The 20,207-nt window shown below is 42.5% G+C and overlaps 1 protein-coding gene across 11 annotated transcripts in view; it reads left to right on the top strand.

Annotated features, from left to right (window-relative positions):
• LOC122544523 (immunoglobulin superfamily member 1-like) overlaps positions 1–14,367 on the top strand; it is a 28,247-nt gene extending 13,880 nt beyond the window's left edge. For 9 of the 11 annotated variants that reach the window (XM_043683825.1, XM_043683822.1, XM_043683818.1 and 6 more), the window contains 5 exons: positions 3,558–3,653; positions 7,740–7,767; positions 7,938–7,990; positions 9,975–10,009; positions 13,066–14,367. In XM_043683825.1, coding sequence (XP_043539760.1) covers positions 3,558–3,653; positions 7,740–7,767; positions 7,938–7,990; positions 9,975–10,009; positions 13,066–13,203 — 350 coding nt within the window. In that variant the 3' untranslated portion in view covers positions 13,204–14,367. The remainder of the gene's footprint in view (positions 1–3,557; positions 3,654–7,739; positions 7,768–7,937; positions 7,991–9,974; positions 10,010–13,065) is intronic. The other 2 variants (XM_043683819.1, XM_043683826.1) reach the window with 2 other exon arrangements.
• The last annotated feature ends 5,840 nt before the right edge of the window (positions 14,368–20,207 follow it).

Below are 20,207 nucleotides of genomic sequence, written 5' to 3'. Positions count from 1 at the left end.
TAAGGAGAGGCTGAACAGGCTGGGGCTGTTTTACCTGGAGATCGGAGGATGAGGGGTGACCTTATAGAGTTTTACAAAGTTACGAGGGGCATGGATGGGATTAATAGGCAAAGTCTTTTCCCTGTGGTAGGGGATTCCAGAACTGGAGGGCATAGGTTTAGGGTGAGAGGGGAAAAATATAAAAGGGATTTAAGGGACAACCTTTTCACGCAAAGGATGGCACTTGTATGGAATGAGCTGCCAGAGGAAGTGGTGGAGGCTGGTACAATTGCAACATTTAAGAGGCATTTGGATGGGTATATGAATAGGAAGGGTTTGGAGGGATATGGGCAGGGTGCTGGCAGGTGGGACTAGATTGTTTTGGGATATCTGGTCTCCATGGACATATTGGACTGAATGGCATGTTTCCATGCTGTACATCTCTATGACTATGACTCTTTGTGTAGGATAAGTGCGTTAGTCAGGTGAAATGTCGAGTAATAGGAGGTAAGGGAATAGGACTGATGGGGTACTTTTTAGTGGGTTGTTGTCGACATTTTGGGCCAAATGGCCTGCTTCCACACTGTCGGGATTTTATTAATCTAAAATTCTATGAACAGTTAATGGAGAACTTCGGCCTAGCGTCTACAGGAAAACAATGCACACATATCAGCTCATTATCTGCAGAGAGCAATCATCCAAACCCCAACAAATGGAGCTGCACCAGGACATTACTTAAACTGGCCACAACACACCACCACATGCAGGAAACAGCAGACGAAAAATACCTATACCACGTACTCAAAAATAATAGGTACCCAATAAACACAGTCTTTGGATTCCTAAACAACAAACCCAAACAAATAGACACAGTACGCAGAGAAACTCTAGCTACATTACTACAGATCAAAGTCTACCAGACTACCCTGACCAACTTTATGGTATTCCACAAACCTACCAATACACTTAAGCAGCGGCTGGTGAACCTAAAGGACTCCATAAAAACAGCCATCAAAACGAATGTCATTGACAAAATACAATGCAAAGACTGCAGTAAAGACGACATCTGACAATCAGGCAGAATACTAACCATCGGGACATACGAACACCAACTAATGTTGGAACCCTCCTCCCCAGCTTAATTTGAATTGGCAACACAGAAAATAGTTATCACGTGCAGTACTCTGTTAAAATTCAAGAAAAATATAGAAAAATTTACAACTTTACTTCTTAAAGTATCATAGAGAATATATAGCTAATAACAATTTAGAATTCCTTCCTCTAACCATTCTTTTATTTTCCCTTCTATAATACGAATCCAATAAACCCTCCAATTATGATTTCAAACAGTTCAAATTTCAAAACCAGGCAACTGTCCAATCTTCCCTTTGTAGCTTCTTCAATAGATTTGTTCTCTGCTGATGTTTTTTAAATCTCTGTAAACTCCTTCACTAGAAAGAAACCTCGCAGAGAGTTGTTATTAGCAGCCAACATCTGTTTGTTTTTTTCGAAGTTCAATCCCAACTGTTCATTTTTTCCCCCAGTAGTATACCTCCAAAGCTTTGGATTGTGTCATTGGCTTTCAATATTGTCAATACACTAAATTCAAACTTGATTGAACTTTGGTCTTTTTGGGGGTGAATAATTTAAACTAAATGCTTTAATTCAAAGTTATTTTTGTCTCCAGGAACCAGCTGCCCTAGCTACTGCAGCACATATTACATTGTATCTTATTCAGAACACTTGGTGTTGTCAGCTAGCTTTTAACTATGTTAAAGGTACAGTACACCCACATCCTCGTAACACCAGCCATCAAAATACTTGATGAACTATCACTAGCATCCTGACATACACACGAAGAAGGTCACCACTTCGACTGGGACAACACAACTTTCATAGTAAACGTAAAAACAATGACTGCAGATGCTGGAAACCAGATTCTGGATTAGAGGTGCTGGAAGGGCATAGCAGTTCAGTCAGCATCAGAGGAGCAGTAAAATCGACGTTTCGGGCAAAAGCTCTTCATCAGGAATACAGGCAGAGCGCCGAAAGGGCATAGGAGAGCATAAACAGAGACACGCGTGCGAATTCCTAGAGGCTTGGCAGACAAAGCGGAACTCAAACAATAGACACATAGATTTGGACCTACTTACCAACGTCTGACAAACAGAACAGGAAATCATATCACCCACCTTAAGAGAACCAAGACACATAAATACAAAGCTGGACATAACACCAGCGCTTCACCGTAAGCTCACTGATGATGATACCTAGTAGAGTGATGAAACGTCTGAAGACAAAACTTCGAACTCAGCGAGCAAACTTACAACCTGGTAATTACATGTTTTAGTATCTGAAAGTCTTCCTCGTTTTCATAAATACATAAAGGTAGCAGAAACTATTAGTTTAATTTGTATCTGATTTGATAATTATGAAAATATTGTTCAATGATTCATGGTGCTTCAGGTTTTAAGCCAGTCTTATGCCCTCGTTTTAATTTATTGCAATTGGATCAAAGGTCTGAGCGTGGTTTATATGCCCTGGCAGGTGGCTGCCTAATTCTAACTTGGCTGAATTTATCTTGATTCACAATCAATGCTAGATGATGCTGAACTTGATCCCTGGGCTTTGATACAGAGGTTTCTTTGCTTTGTCAAAGAAGACTATTAGATCATTTGTGTCCCCATTCTTTAGCAAACTTTTCTCAGTTGCTTTTGAGTATGGTGAAAAGATGCATATTCGTGAATTAACCAGAGCAGGTGAAATTTGCACAGGACTATCTGCCAGAGGAGCAGAAGTCATCAAAGTAAAAAACAGAGGACATAACTAGGGTGTACTTTTGGCTAATACTCGATGTGACTGGGATCTGTGGAATTGCATGTCATAGGGTCATAAAGGACTATATACAGGCCCTTCCACCCATCGAATCTGTGTTGGTGATAAACAGTCACTTAAGTATTCTCTATTCCCATTGGCCCACCCATGCTTTAGAGTCGCAAGTGCACATCCACACCTTCTTTCAATATGATGAGGGTTTGTGCTTCTTCCACGTTTACAGGCAAAGTATTCCAGATCCCTACTACCCTCTGGGTGTTCCCAAAAATTCTTACATCTCCTCTCAGCTTTCAGCCACTTATCTTCAAGATAGCACTCCACACCTTCCAGACATCAATCCCTTCTTCCTGTCTACCCTATCCATTGCCCTCATCAATTTATGCATCTCAATCATGTCCCTTTCTCTTAAACTCTCCTGCTCTAAAGAAGAGAACCCATATCTGTGCAAAGTATTTCTATCACTGAAACTCTTCAGCCTCTAAGGTAACATCCTGGTAAATCTCACTCTGCAGCCCCGCATGGTGACCAATCTAGGATCGACCAGATATACGCCCCTAATCAAATTTCGTGAACATTAAGCTGTGAAAGGCTTTTAAATGGTCATTAGCTGTATTTGTTGATTAAGTTAGAAAATGCGTCAAAAAACGACCATGTGATGCTTCAGGATGGATATTATTGTCAGTAGTACATGCTGATGTTTCTTTCTGTTCATTAATGTCATACCGTTGCTTTGCATTGCATAGGCACCAAGCCAGAATTATATCTGTACATCGGACTGGGATGTGCTGCCGTGATCATTATTTTATTTGTGGTGCCGTGCCTTATACTTATCAAGAAAGGTAACTCGTTAAAATGTGTAATGCATCTGGTTAGGAGGGATTTGACAGCAGTGGGAGAGGGTGTGGAGACGATTTACCAGGATTAAACCAGATTATAATGAGGAATGTAGAACTCACTCCTCTAAGGGTGGGAGAAACGTGCTTAGATGTGCAATTGCGATGCCAAGAATCTAGGCCAAGTGCTGATGAAATGGCATTAGAATACTTTTAAACCAGCACAGACTGATGGGTCTTTTCCTGTTCCAGTAATTTCTTTCACTATGACAATTTAGATAGATAGATGTGATCAAATTCAATGATGTATTGATATTATTTTAAAATAAGGGTTCAATAGGGCTCTGGGGAATATTGTTGACCAGAAGGCTCTAGGGGTGCAGGTGCATAGTCCCTTGAAAGTAGCGTCACAGGTAGACATGTTAGTGGAAAAGGCATTTGGCACACTTACCTTCATCCGTCAGAGCAGTCAGAATAGGAGTTGGGATGTCAAGTTGAGGTTGTGCAGGATATTGGTGAGATCGCCCAGCTATAGGAACGATATGGTTTAACTGGAAAAGGTGAAAAAAAAGATTCAGTGGCATAGTTTCATTAAATCCCCACACTATAGAAATAGGCGCTTTGCCCCAACAAGTCCATATCGACTCTCTGAAGAGTATCCCACTCAAACTCATTTCGCTACCCTATTACTCGACATTTACCCCTGACTAATGCACCTAATCTATACATCCTCGAAAACTATGGGCAATTTAGCTTGTCCAATTCACTTGTTCTGCACATCTTTGGATTGTGGGAGGAAGCAAATGAACCACCGTGCTGCCTAGACAAGAATGTCGCTGGGACTGGAGGGTTTGACTTACAACAAAAGGCTGTATAGACTGTGAGTTATTACCCCAGAGTGTCAGAGGCTGAAGGGTCATCTTAAAAAGATTTACAAAATCATGTGAGGCATTGATACGATGAACAGCCAAGGTCTTTTTCCAAGGTAACGGCGACCAAAACCAGACGTGCATAAATTTAAGGTGAGAGAGAAAAGATTTAAAAGGCACTTGAGAAGCAACTTTTTCACAGAGTGGGTGGTGTATATATATATAGAACGAGCTGCCAGGAGACGTTGTAGAGGCGAGTGCAATTACAAAATTTAAGAGACGTTTGGGCAGGTACATGGATCAGAAAGATTTAGAGAGATATGCAGCAAACGCAGGTAAATATGACTAGCTTAGTTAGGGAATTTTGGTCGGTATGGACAAGTTGGACTTAAGTGTTTGTTTCCCTGCTGTATTGCTGTGTGACTCGAATAGTTTTAGTTTTCTCTGTTCAGAGGACCAAGACAGTTTTATTTTAAATTTCGTTTTAGGTGATTCAGTGAAAATGACACTGGAATATATATAGATTTGTTCTGTTCAAACTCATTGAAATGGGGTCTTTAAAACCCTGATGTGAATAGTGTTTGTATTAGAAACAGAAAGGTAGACCTGAGGAAAATCATTAGCCGATGTGTTCAGGTAGGAGTCCAAGAAGTTATTTTTCTGAAACCTCAGAAGAGTTAATTCACTTTGAGAGAAGAGGCCCCTAAAAGCAGAGATAATAACTGCTGGCCTGGAGAGAGATGCCCACATCCCACGAATGAATTAAAATAAATTAGGAATCAGCTTTCAACCACAACTGAGGAGAATTCCATCACTAGATTCCGATTCTAGCTCTAGAACTTGGAATGCATCGCAAGAGATGGCAGATGGAGCCACGTGGCATGTTGCTGTCAGTTCTGGGGTAGTGTCCCAGTAACCCTGTCAACACACTAACCCCTCGCTATGTTTCAGTGAAGGCCTCACAGTAAGCATTCTGTGTACAGAAATATAAACAAATTAAGGGTGAAAAAGAACGACCCATGTGGTTTGTCCAGCCGCTTGGGTCATTAATGTATTCACAGGAGATGTCCAGCTGCGATTCTTTTCCTTCCATGTAGACCCACAACGTAGTACAAAACGGCAATGGATGCTGCATCAGTTGCCAGTTTCAAATGGGAGACAGAGAAATATTTGTTGAGTAAAGCTCTGAAGGGGATATAGACCAGAGGCAGTTATATGGCGTTTGGCCTTTATCATCTGTAACTAAGAACATTTTCATCAAACAGTCTGTTCCATACAGTAATTTCACCACATTCACTGTGAGACACTCTTCTGGAAGCCTCTTTTAGAAGATGGCTCATTGACTGGCTAATCATCTAGTCATTACAACTCGGTACAGATGAGTAGGTGGATTGGTCATGCTAAACTGTGCAGGGATGGTGTGTGGTCTAGGTGGATTAGTCATCGGAAATGTGTGGTTACAGGTATAGGATGCGGATCGGATGCTCTTTGAAGGGTCAGTGTAGATTCACCGTCAATGAACTCTATCTCCTCTGCAGGGCTTCTAACTTGTAACAGGGAAAACGTGATTGCATCGCTTTTGTTCTGCGTTTTGTACGTTTGAAGTGGACATATTCATAGCTTTATTAAACCTTTCGTTTTGGGAGGTATCATTTAGATTTTCAAATTACCGAATTCGATGCTGGGTTTGGAAAATAGTTCAGTGAAACAGAAGTCACTGGAGAAATTCAGCAGATCTGGCAGGATCTATGGAGTGAGAGAGACAGAAGCAGAGTTAACATTTCAAGTCCATAACACTATAAGAAATAAGAAAAGGAGTATAGTATTAGGGTCCCGGAGCCTGTTCCACCCATAGAACCATGGCCGATCCTATGATGAACAGCTGTTGCCCGAAACATCGATTTTCCTACTCCTCGGATGCTGCCTGACCTGCTGTGCTTTTCCAGCACCACTCTAATCTTGACTCTCATCTCCAGCATGGGTGATCCCTCAGTCCTCACTTCCATTTTCCTGCCTGTAACCCTTCATTTCCCAGCTGATGAAGAATCTATCTCAGCCTTCAATATGCACAAGGATTGTGGACACACTCTGACACATGCATAAACACACAGACACACGCACAGAAACACACACACATAGACAGACACATGCACAGACAAACACACACATACAGAGTGAGAGATACACACAGCACACAGACACACAGACACACACACAGGCATACAGAGGGAGAGAGACAGAGAGAGAAACTCTGTGACATGGAGTTCTGAAAACTCTCAACCTTCTGACAGAGGGAATCCTTCCTCATCTCAGTCTTCAACTGGTGTCCCTTTATTCTGAGACGATACCCTTTGATCCTACACTCTTGCATGAGGGAGGATCATCCTCTCAGCCATGACTGGCAAGCACCTTGAACACACTACAAGACCTTACGACACAGGAGCAGAATTAGAGCCTTCAGTCCATTGAGTTTGTTCTATCATTTGATCATGACTGATACGTTTCTCAAACCGATTCCCCTGCCTTCTACTTGAAACCCTGGATCACCTTTCCCACTCAAGAAGCTATCTGATTCTGTTCTCAAGGAAGCCAATGTCGTGGCCTCCACAGCCCTTTGTGGCAATCAGTTCCACAGATTCAACATCCCATTTTTGAAGAAATTCCTCCAAGGTCATCTCCTTACTCTAAGCATGTGCTCTCGGTTCCTTGTCTCTACTACTCCTGGAAACATCTTTTCCATGTCCACTCTTTAACCATTTCTCACATGACAAGCCCTTCATCCATGGGATCTTTCTTGTGAATCTTCTCTGGACTCCTTCCAAGCTCAGTAAATCCTCCCACACATACAGTGTTTAAAACTGCTCTCAACATTCCATATGAGATCTGACCAGAGCCATATACAGCCTCAGCAGCACATATACAGCCTCTTGTATTCCAACCATCTAGCAATGAATGCTAACATAACATTTTCCATCCTAATTGCCAACTGAACCTCCCTGTTCACCTGAAGACAATCCTGAACCCGGACTCCCAACTCCCCTTTGAGCTTTCGATTCCGTTTTGTTCTGAGTATATAGATAGTGTCATAGTTGCTGTATTTCTTTAACATTCTCTGATTTTTGACACGGATATTCAACACCCTGCAGGCCTTTGTGTTATATTATTGACATTGGCCAACATGTTTGAGGTATTTCACAATGCATTGTTGTTTTTTATCCCTCAGGTCGAAATAAACATCGAAATGTTCAGAGGTGAGAATGTTAAACGACTTGTATTTTTCTGATACTTGACTTTATGCAACATACATAGATGTGCATTAATACATCTATAGATCTCGTATTTATTCCTTAATTATTCTTGTGCCATCAATTCCCATTACATCGGGAGCACATTTGAGCCAGCATATGTCTTTATTTTCCAGGACTTCAACCTCAACAGTTCAAAATAGACACAGTAAAAACCATGATGGCATTTGTAAGTATATCACTGATGCTCATGATTAGTTGTAATGATCGCTATAAATAAAACATCTTTCTTTCTGATTATTAAGGTGATAAATGTGTAAATAGTTTCAGTGGAGACATTTTAAACTTCATTCCTGATCACTCTATGATTGTTTACTCTCTGTTAACGCAGCGCCACAGCATCAGAAACAAAAATTGAAATAATCCGAATTCTGATGTCATGGATACTTCTAAGGTCAAACAGCTAAAGTAAACAACTCTAGACAGTGCATGAGAAATTCAGTGGGTCTAGCAGCATCTGTGGAGAGACAGCGACAGCATTCATTTTTCGAGTCCAATGTCACTTACAGAGAAAAGCTAGCTAAAGGACTGGCAGATAAAACACAAGCATTTGGGCACTGTGTACATCATGTTGGAGACTCACGTCACGTGAAGTTAAACACATCACGTTGAAACAAGCATTTGAGGTGATACAGTTGTGTTTACATTCACCCTTGTTCTATTCTGTCCTCAAAATAAATCAGAAATCTCAATGATAGAGCTGCAATCCATTCCTACAGCCTGATTTTCCAATATCGTGTAAGGGCATTGGAGAAAGGAATCATCTCGTAGAAAATACCCAGTGCACTGGAATGAGTAGTGTGTGGTATGCTTTCCTCTGTGTGAAGGATGAAGAAAGACTATCCAAGTTATGTTGTTTTTCAGTCTCCATCTGGACTCTGGTTTGCACCGACAGGGCAAAGAAGCAACTTACAGAACATGTTCAGAATTTATTAGGAACCGTGGGATTGGGAACATTCCATCGGATCATAGGAGCATAAGAATGGGCAACAGTAGTTGGCTTTTCAGCTCCTCGAGCCTGCTCCACCATTCAATAGAATCATGGCTGATCCGACATCCCTCACATCCACTTTCCCTGTAACCCTTGATTCACTTATTAATTAATTATGTATCTGTCTCAGCCTTAAATATACACAAGGACTCTGCCAACCCACACATTTCTCTGTATTAAAAAGTTCCAAAGACACTAAAACGTCCAAGAGAAGACAATCTTGCTCATCTCAGACATCCAATGACACCCCTTGATTCTGAGACTGTGCCTTTTGTTCCGAGATGCTTCAATGAGGGGGAAACACTCTCCCAGCATACACTGCTCCCCAGCAGCACGGTTGATCAGTGGTTAGCACTGTTGCCTTATAGCGCCAGGGGCCCAGGTTCGATTCCAGCCTTGGGCAACTGTCTGTGTGGAGTTTGTATATTCTCCCCGTGTCAGTGTGGGTTTCCCCTGGGTGCTCTGGTTTCCTCCCAGAGTCCAAAGATGTGCAGGTTAGGTGAATTGGCCATGCTAAATTGCCTGTAGCGTTAGGTGCATTAGTCAGGGTGAATGTACGTAAATGGGTCTTGGTGGGTTGCGCTTCAGAGGGTCGGTGTGGACATGTTCGGCCGAGGGGCCTGTTTCACACTGGAGGTAATCTAATCTAATGAGATGGCCTCAATTCTTCTAAACTCCAGTGAGTAGGGTCGGAATATTTTTAATTCATAAGACAATACCGCCATCCCAGGAATTACCCTGGTTGAGAGCTTATAGATCCAATAAATATTATTTGCCATCATTTAATAGACTAAAGGCTATGCAAAGGAAATTCGCTCTTATGACTGGTGAGTGCCACCAATAATGTGTATTCAATTTTAACGCTAGCTGAGAACTATCCATCTCAACGTTTCCATCCTCTGAGGTGAGGTGACCGTTTGGTTGAGCAACAAGAGGTCTTTCTCTCTCTGTCTCTCTCTCTCTCTCTCTCGCTCTCTCTGTCTCTCTCTCTCTCTGTCTCTGCAATGCAAGGTTGGGGCTACAATGAAAAAAAAAATATTTTGGGCCTATATTTAAATGGCATCAGGAATTAGAACACACAAACAGTTGACAACATGAACTCAGAGTATCACTTCTAAAACAGGCAGAGAAAAACTCAACTTCTGTGCTTCCTTTATCACAGGTGGCAACGCCAATTTGATCTATTACAACCCCACGGTAAGCACACAATTATTAATCAAACTCAAATCAGTTTTGCTTTGTTGCTACGCAAAGTCAGATTAAATTCTCCAGTCGAGAGAGCGTCCTGGAATGAAAAATATACTTGGAGTTTGAGGATGTTTAGGACAAGTCTAGATTGATTAACAGAGAGAGAGAGATGGAGAGGAATGCAGAAAATCAACACAAAATCGAGGGATAATTTGGCAAGTGGTGGTGAGATTGAGGGGTACGGCAATGAAATATGGAGGTAGAGATAAACATAGGAAGCACATTGAAAAGCGACAATAATAGAGTTGCACAGCATGGAACATAGAACATAGAACAATACAGCGCAGTACAGGCCCTTTGGCCCTCGATGTTGCGCCAACCAGTCATACCAGTCTGAAGCCCATATAACCTACATTATTCCATGTAAGTCCATATGCTTGTGCAATGATGACTTAAATGCACTTAAAGTTGGCGAATCTACTACTGTTGCAGGCAAAGCATTCCATACCCTTACCACTCTCGGAGTAAAGAAAGTACCTCTGACATCTGTCCTATATCTATCACCATTCAATTTAAAGCTATGCCCCCTCGTGCTCGCCGTCACCATATTGGAAAAAGGTTGCCCCTGCCCCTATCTAACCCTCTGATTATCTTATATGTCTTTATTAAGTCACCTCTTAACCATCTTCTCTCCAACGAATACAGCCTTATGTCCCTCAACCTTTTCTCGTAAGACATTCCTTCCATACCAGGCAACATCCTAGTAAATCTCCTCTGAACCCTTTCCAAAGCTTCCACATCCTTCTTATAATGTGGTGACCAGAACTGTACAAAATAATCCAAGTGTGGCCGCACCAGAGTTTTGTACAGCTTTAGCATAACCTCATGGTTCCGGAACTCGATTCCTCTATTAATAAAAGCTAAAATACTATATGCCTTCTTAACAACCCTGTCAACCTGGGTGGCAACTTTCAAGGACCTGTGTACCTGGACACCGAGATCTCTCTGCTCATCTACACTACCAAGAATCCTACCATTCGCCCAGTACTTTGCATTCCGGTAACTCTGATCAAAGTGAATCACCTCACACTTATCCACATTAAGTTCCATTTGCCACCTCGCAGCCCAGCACTGCAGGTCATCTGTGTCTCTCTGTAACCTACAACATCTTTCGTCATTATCCACAACTCCACCGACCTTGTCTGCAAATTTACTAACCCACCCTTCTACGCCCGCATCCAGGTCGTTTATAAAAATGACGAGCAACAGTGGATCCAACACAGACCATTGCGGTACACCACTAGTAACTGGACTCCAGGATGAACATTTCCCATCAACCACCACCCTCTGTCTTTTTTCAGCAAGCCAATTATTGATCCAAACTGCCATATCTCCCACTATCCGCATTTTGTACAATAGCCGACTGTGGGGAACCTTATCAAATGCCTTACTGAATTCCATATACAACACATCAACCGGTTTACACTCATCTACCTGTTTGGTCACCTTCTCAAAGAACTCAATAAGGTTTGTGAGGCACGACATACCCGACAGAAAACCGTGCTGACTATCCCTAATCAAATTATTATTTTCTAGACGACTATAAATCCTATCTCTTATAAACTTTTCTAACACTTTTTCAACAACTGAAGTAAGGCTCACTGGTCTATAATTACCAGAGTTGTCTCTACTCCCCTTCTTTAACAGGGGAATCACATTTGCTATCCTCCTGTCTTCTGGCACTATTTCTGTCGACAATGACGAGTTAAATTTCAATGTCAAAGGCTCGTCAATCTCCTCCCTGGCTTCCCAGAGGATCCTAGGATAAATTCCATCCGGCCCAGGGGGCTTATCTATTTTCACACTCTGCAGGATTTCTAACACCTCTTCCTTGTGAACCTCAATCCCACCTAGTCTAGTAGCCTGTACCTCAGCATTCTCCTTTTCTAGAATCGTTTTCTAGAGTGAACACTGCCGAAAATTATTCATTTAGTGCTTCCCCTATCTTCTTTGACTCCACACACAACTTCCCACTACTATCCTTGATTGCCCAACCTGTCCATGCCTATGAGGTTTCTTAAGCCGAACTACTTCAATTGGCCTGTATTTGACCCATATCACTCTAAAGCATTCCTATTCATGTAACTGTCTAAATGTCTTTCAAACTTTGTCATTGTACCCACCTCTACCACTTCCTCTGACAATTCATTCCATATATAAACCCCCATTAGCTCCCTTTTACATAATTCCCATCTGACCTTAAACCTACGATCTCTGGGTTTGGACTCCCCAGTTCTGGGGGGAAGACCTTGTTTATTTTACTTTACTGCGTCCCTTATGATTTGACAAAACTCTGTAAGGTTACCCCTCAGTCTCCGACGCTCCAGGGAAAAATGTCCCAGCCTATCCAGCGTCTCCCTCTAATCCAGGTAACATTCTTGGATTTCGTTTTTTCTGTACCCTTTCTAATGTAATAACATCTTTCCTATCACAGGGCGACCAACATTATACACATTGTTCTAAAAATGACCTCATCAATATCTTGTGCAGACACAACATGATGTCCTAATTCCTATACTCTGGCAAATGAAGGCAATTGTACTAAACAACACCTTCACCTCCCTATATACCAGCGAGGTAAGTTACAGGAACCACGTACCTGCACCCCGAAGTTTCTCTGATTGGTGTAAGTAACTGTGTAAGTCCTACCCTGGAATACCTTAGAAAAATTCAATAACTTGTATTTATCCAAATTAAACTCCATCTGCCATTCCTTGGCCCATTATCCCATCTAACCGAGATACCATTGTACACTTAGATAACCTTCTTCACAAATAGCCCTAATCCGCAATCTTACTGACAATACCTTCTGGAATTCTCATGCAAATTGAGAGACTGAAAAGACAAAAATAAAGAACAGTGTGTAGGGTTGGTGTGAAAGGGATTGACAGGAAGCAATAGGTTGTAATAGATGAACAAATTTAAAAAAACTTTCGAGAGTAACAGAAGTGCAAGATATCAGTGTATACTTTACAAACACCACTTTACATGTTTGCTGAATGCAGGGCGAGTATTCCGATGTGAATGACAAGAAATGTGAAGGAGTTACTTATGCAGTCTTGAACATGGATCGTATAAATAAAAATGAATCAGCCTCAGTCGTCAGGGAGGAGCCCTGCGTTTACATGGACGTGAAAACATAACAACCTTTGTACTCTCGCTTCCACGGTTGCCGTCTACTTCTGTCATGTTGCTTCCTGAAACTCATCCTGTGAATGAATTCAACCCACATCCCACTTCCCATCCATTGATACAGCAGTTATCCACCCCTGGTTTCCTGAATCCTCAAAGTCACTTTAGAGCATTGCCAGAAGTTGAAATACAGCAAGATTTCCCCCGGAGGCCTCATTCTGCACTCAAAAGATAGGTCTGGCTGGAGTATGAGAGAGAGTGAGGTCCGCAAGATTTTCATTTCTGGTTCAAGGGATGTTTGGAAACGTTTCCATCTCAATTATAAAAGTATATGCCAATGACGTCCAGTGCTGCAAAGATTTATGTACACCGAGAATTAGGGGACTACGACGTATGACAAATCTATTACCCAACTCCGTAGAGCTACCTTTGTTCCCTAACTCTTTAATACCTCTGTTTAACAAAAAAGTATCACTCTATGATTTAAATAAAATAAATCAACCAGCATTAAAAATGATTGTGGAAGGCGGTTCTATAATTCGCCCACACAAAGTGTGATGTGTATTTTCGATAGACTGTTAATCCTGACACCAAGGTAATGATCTGGAAACTGGATTTAAATCCTGCCATGGCAGAGGGTCGAAAATGAATTCAGTGATAACCTGGAATTAAGAGTATAATGATGAAAATGCAACTAATGCTGACTGCCAGGAAAAAAAGTAGACCTGTTTCACTAATATCCTCCAGGGAAAGACATCTATTGTCCTTACTTGCATAGCCTATACATGACTCCAGATGAACATTGATCGTGAACTGCCCTCTGGGTAATAAATGCTGCCCCAGCCAGCAGTATCGACATCCCACAAACAGTTTTTTTAAGAAATGCTTCCCACCATCTCGGCTGAACAATCTGTCCCTATTTTTTAGGCTTTGCCTCCTTGTGTGAGAATCTGTGGAATTCACGAGGATGCAATTAGCGACAGACAAATTGAATGGACTTCTTTTTTCTAATTGAATCCCTACAGTGTGGAAACAGGCCCTGCAGCCCAAAACGTCCACATCGGTCCTCTGAAGAGGAAGCCACCCATACCCATTCGCCCTACTGTATATTTACACCTGACTAATGCAATTAGCCTATACAGAGGAATCTCGATTAACTGAATACCAATTATCCGAAAGTCGGATTATCCGATGGAGATCTCGAGGTCCCAATAGAAACATTACACCAAAGACGTGTTTCCAACAGTGATTGTGTCTTTTGTTTACATTGATTATACAGGCACCGTCTCCAAATGTTTGACATCCCGTTCTCTCTGTCTCCCCATATTATCCCTGGAGTTCTACCGAGCGGTGTACCCTAACCTCCTCCCCCTTCTCTAGATAATCTGACCAACATTGTCCTGTACAGGGCAGAGATGAAACATGTCAAAAAGTTGCAGTTAAATTTTGTGTGTGTGTTTGTGCATGCGTGCTCTTTGGAGACTTATCCCACAAAGGCAGCAGCAGCAGTCTAATTGATGGTGTCCAGCCTGGCTGCCCCGGAGAGGGGGCAAGGGCAGTTTTGGACGGGGATGGGGTGTGGGCATGGGGCGGAGGCAATGCTGGACGGGAATGGGGGCAGGCGGGGAGCGAGTTTGGATGGCGATGGTGTTGGATGGAGTTGGCCGGAGGGGTGGGGGGGAGGCGGGGTTGGTGGCGGGGTCTCACGCACTGTGTCCTGCTGAATTCTCCTGAATTGGGAGCAGACTTTAAAAACTCCGAGCCTCATAGGAAAGGCATTTAGTCGATTAACCAAATAATTGGTTATCCGAACAAAATAGTGCCCGCCCATCTCATTCAGATAATCGAGGTTCCCCTCTACTTCCCTGAACACTATCAGAAATTTAGCACAGGCGATTCATCTGACTGGGGATACACGGGGAGAATGTGTAAATTCTAAACTGACAGTTGCCCATGGTAGGAATCAAACTCCAATCACTGACACTGTGAGGCAGCAGTGCTAATCACTGAGCCTCGTCGTAGGGGACATTAAAATTAAGAAAAAAGGTGACAACAGTTGAAAAGGAATGATCAAAGGGGACACAGACATACAATATCAGTCAAGAGAAAGCTAATTGAATTCATATTGGAGCAATTGGATTTACACGTGAAACTCAGCATGTCTGGTAGCATTTGGGGAGAGAGGCCGAAAGACTTACCATCAGAGGTGTTTAATACAAAGTGCTGGAGAATCATAGAAGACCAAGACGCATCTGTGGAGAGAGAACGAAAGATAGAGAGACAGTTAAAGAGAGAGAGAGAGGGAGAGAGAGTTCACATTTCTAGTTCAGTGGCCCTTCCTCAGTGGCCTTTACAAAAATGTAGTCGGGCTTTCGGGGAAGGGGAATATGAAGGTTAGATGGAGGTGTTACCCAGAGAGAAGGAGAAAGAGGTAGGCAGAGAAAGAGCTCTTCAATCAAATGTCGGGGAGGAAGAGAAGCAGGAAGGCAGAGATGATGAGGAATTTACAATGGGATAGCAGCGTTGAAAGTAACCCATCTAGGCCTTGGGAGTGGGGTTAACATTCCCTGTTAACAGCAGTCAACAATTTCTTTGTTTTCCCCTTGTGTTTCTCTTGGCACTATCCCCATCTCTTTGGTTCTGAAAAAGTGTCACTGGACTCAATGTTCACTCTGTTTTCTCTAAACACAATCACCACCAGACCTGTTGACTTTCCCCAACACTTTCTGCTCTTGCTTCAGATAGCCAGCGTCCGCAGGTCCTTGTCTTATTTGGCATTTCCACCCCTCTGTCTGTTCCCTGTCTGCCAGTGCTCAAACTTTTATTTAGGAAACAGGAAGGAGAGGACGGCAGGAGTAGTCCACTCAGCCCCTTGAATCTGCTCAACCATTCAGTGAGATTGTGGCTGACCCGTGGCCTAACTCCAAATGGGAACTCTGCCTAACAAAAATGTATCTCCCTCAGGCTGAAAACGAGCAACTGATCCATCCTCCACTACTGCTTATGGAAGAATGTTCCAAATCTTCACCACTCTTTGTGTCGCGAAGTGCTTCCTAACATCTCTTCTGAATGATCTGGCCCTCATTCTCAGAGTATGCCTTACCTAGTTCGATAATCCCAACAACAGTGAAAATAGAATCCCTAATGTGTGGAAATAGGCCCTTCTGCCCAACAAGTCCACACCAACCACTCCGAAGAGTATCCCAACCAAATACATTCTCCAACATTTATCCCTGCACCATGCACCTAACCAATACATCTCTGAACACAGGGCAATTTAGCACGGCCATCTTGCCGAACTTGCACATCTTCAAACTGTGGGACGAAACCCGCGCGGACGTGGGGAGAGTGTGAAACCTCCTCACAGCTCATCGTCCGAGGCCAGAATCGAGCCCAAATCCCTGTTGCTGTGAGGTAGCAGTGCTTATCACTGAGACACCATGCCGCCCCTAGAGAAAAATAGTTTCCCTTTAACCAGCCTGTTTTTTCCTTCTATTACCTTGAAGTTATCAATCAAGTCACCCCTTAACTTTGCATAGTCTAGAGAGATTGAGCCTAATTTATTTAATCGCTCCTCTTACCCGAACTCCTGAAATCCAGGTATCATTCTTGTGTACCTGCATTGTACTACTTCCCAGGCCAATCTATTCTTCCTCAGGTGTGGTGCCCAGATCTACTAAAAGTGGGCTTCGACCAGGGTTTTGTATAACAGCAGCATTACTTCTGAGTCCTTGTACTCCAATCCTTTCGATATAAAGGCCAGCTTTCTTGATTGTTTTCTTAAGTGTAATCAGAGAACTAGGCCATTATCCAATTGAAAAGCTGTAACAAGTGGTCTGCCAAAAGGGTCAGTATTGAGTGCATTTAATGTCATGAGCTGGATAAATGGATTTCATGCATTGTAGCGAAAAGCTTTGTTCTTTACTAACTTAGCTGAGGATATCAAGTTGTGGGAAGCTTTAAATGTTGATTCACTGAATTAATGAAATATGAAGTGAAAAGGCAAAAAAGAAAAACAGATTTTAATCTGAGAAAGTAGGGGTAAGGTCGTTTGGCATAATGCACAATTCGTCAATGCGAATTTGCTGTGATGTAATTGACAAATTAGGGACACGGCTTTTAATACTTTTAATACCTGCATTGGCTGTTACGTGATAACATCTCCAACACTTTAAGCACTGTTTCTAAACAGCATTTTTTTCTATATGGTGGCATTGCACAAGAATGCAAGCATCGTATTATAGAAGGACGACCTGTATGCAATTCGTTAGTACAATGTAACTATCAGGGTTTGTTTCGGGTGGGGACCGGGCTGAGAATCTTTTATTCATTCATGGGATGTGAGTATCGCTGTCTGTTCCAGCATTTATTACCCATCCCTAATTACCAAGACGGTTCTAAAGAGTCAACTGCATTACAGTGGCCTGGAGTCACACATAGGCCCAGACCAGGTAAGGATGGCAGATATCCCTCCCTGAAGGACATTAGTGAGTGAGCCAGGCGCGTCTTTCCCCAGCAATCTACAATGGTTTCATGGATGTCATTAGCTCTGGTTTCCAGATTATTACTGGGTTCAAATTTCACCATCTGTCATGGAAGGATTTTAACACAAGACCCTGAGGACATGACCTAGGGCTCTGTATTAACTCTGTCTAGATATAATACCGCTATGACACAGACAAATCTGGCAGTGCACGTGGAAAGGAACACTTTCTTTAAAAAAAAATGCACTGCATGATTTGTAAGAAGGAAGTTGAATGCTGGATTTTGTTAAAAAGCTCGATTGGAATATCAGAGTTTGAATTTTGTAGATTGGGCCTATTCACAACGTAGTTAAGATGCATCAGGTTATTAATCATGGAACATATGTTTGAGGTTGTGGAGAACTATGGAGCTGGAGAGCAGGAATGGGGTCAATTTAGATTAGATTCCTGACAGTGTGGAAACAGGCTCTTTGGCCCAACAAGTCTACACCGACCCTCTGAAGCGTAACCCACCCAGACACATTCACATATATATACCCTTGACTAATGCACCCAACAGCACGGGCAATTTAGCATGCCAATTCACCTAACCTGCATATATTTGGACTGTAGGACGAGTAACCGGAGCACCCGGAGGACAGACACAGGAAGAATGTTCAAACTCCGCACAGAGAGGTGCACGAGGTGGGAATCGAAACCTGTCCCTGGCGATGTGAGGCAGCAGAGCTATCCACTGTGCAACCGTATCGCCCCTCATTTACGATGAGGATGTAAAGGAATTTTTACTCCTGGTTGTGGAGTGGGTAGATTTGCTAATCTTTGGAATTGTTAACCTCAGAAAGCATTAGAAGCTCTGTCACTTATGAGCATGTAGTGTTCAAGGTCACAAGAAACTAGTTTTAATATCATAAGACATAGGAGCAGGAGTAGGCCATTCGGCTCCTCGATCCTGCTCTGCCATCCAATAGGACTATGGCTGATCCGACATTGTTCAGATCCACTTCCTTGCCCTTTCTTTTGATTCCCCGATAGATTAAGAATCTATCTGCCTCAGCCTCAAATATACACAAGGACTCTGCCCTGTACACAGCTCTCTCTAGCAAGGAGTTCGAAAAACCCTAAAATCTTTGAGAGAAGAAATTGCTCCTCATCTCTGTTCTCAATTCGTGCCCCTTTATTGTCAGACGGTGCCCTCTTGTTCTAGACTCTCTCATGAAGGGAGCCATTTTCTCAGCATTAACCCTGTCTACATCCTATATGTTTCGATGAGATCAACTCTCATTCTTCTAAACTCCAGTTACTAGAGTCCCAAATTGTTTAAGCTTTGCTAATAAGACACTCCTTTCATACCTGGAATCAGCGTAGTGAACCATGCAGCACGGCCACTCAGTGGTTAGCACTGCTGCCTCACTGCGCCAGGGATCACTGGTTCAATTCCAGTCTCGAACAACTGTCTAAGTGGAGTTTGTACTCTGTCTTGATGTCTGCATGGTTTCCTCTGGGTGCTCCAGGTTCATGCAACAGTGCAAAGATGTGCAAGTTAGGTGAATTCTCTGTGCTGAATAGCCCAAAACATTCAGTGATGTGCATATTCGGTGCATTAGTTTGAGGTAAATATAAGGTAGGAGGAATGTGTCCAGGTGGGTTACTCGTTGGAGGGTTACTGTGGACTTGTTGGGCCGAAGGGCCTGTTTCCATACTGTGAAGATTAGATGAACACACTCCAATGAAATCGCTTTTTCCCTTAATTAAGAGGAGCGAAACTGCTCGCAGTGCACCAGATGTAGTCTCCCCACCACCTTGTACAGTTACAGGAAGTCTTCTCTACTCTAATACTCCAATCACCTTGAAGCAAGGACTAACATTCCATTAACATTCCTGATGACTTGATTACAATACTACGAATTGTTATTGCATGGCAGAAACGTTCTTTGTCGTGCACAATCAGAACACAAATCATCAATTATTAGTAGGGAAGGTTTGAGGTCTCAAGTTCACTGCATCTGCTTCTTTTCTTTATGCTTGTTGTTAATTGGTAAAACTGTATAACATGTCATTGGCTTATTGGTGTTTTGGGACATCGTTTTCCTCTTTGTTCTGTGAACACAACCATGCAATAAGGACCTTTGTTTCATGTGCTTCAAACACAACAATAGCCATCTGCACTAAACAATAATAGGACATAAGCCATGCCCAATGGGGGTACTGGGCGGCCAATGGAATAATGTGAATTTCTTCTTTTCAAACTCATATCTGCAAATGAAGCAAAAGAAATGACACTGATATTGACATCCAGACAACGTGAATGTGACATTGAGTGCTGTGATATTAAAAGAATAATAAATCATGCCAGTCTTGCAGGTGTCTCAAGGCTCCCTGAGGTTATTTTGGGGTTTTTTGTAATGCACAAAACAGCAGAGAACTCTTTTGACAAAAGCCGCTTTCAGAAGGACTCGATGCTTCGAGGATTGGTGGTTGGACCTTCCCCTCCTCAGTCAGTCTCATTGGCTGCAGTGTGACAAGACCACAAT

This window comes from Chiloscyllium plagiosum, chromosome 50 (assembly GCF_004010195.1).
Source record: "Chiloscyllium plagiosum isolate BGI_BamShark_2017 chromosome 50, ASM401019v2, whole genome shotgun sequence".
In the NCBI taxonomy this organism is placed as follows: domain Eukaryota; kingdom Metazoa; phylum Chordata; class Chondrichthyes; order Orectolobiformes; family Hemiscylliidae; genus Chiloscyllium; species Chiloscyllium plagiosum.
Note: the sequence above shows the minus strand (reverse complement) of the source record. Positions and strands in the feature narration are given on the sequence as shown.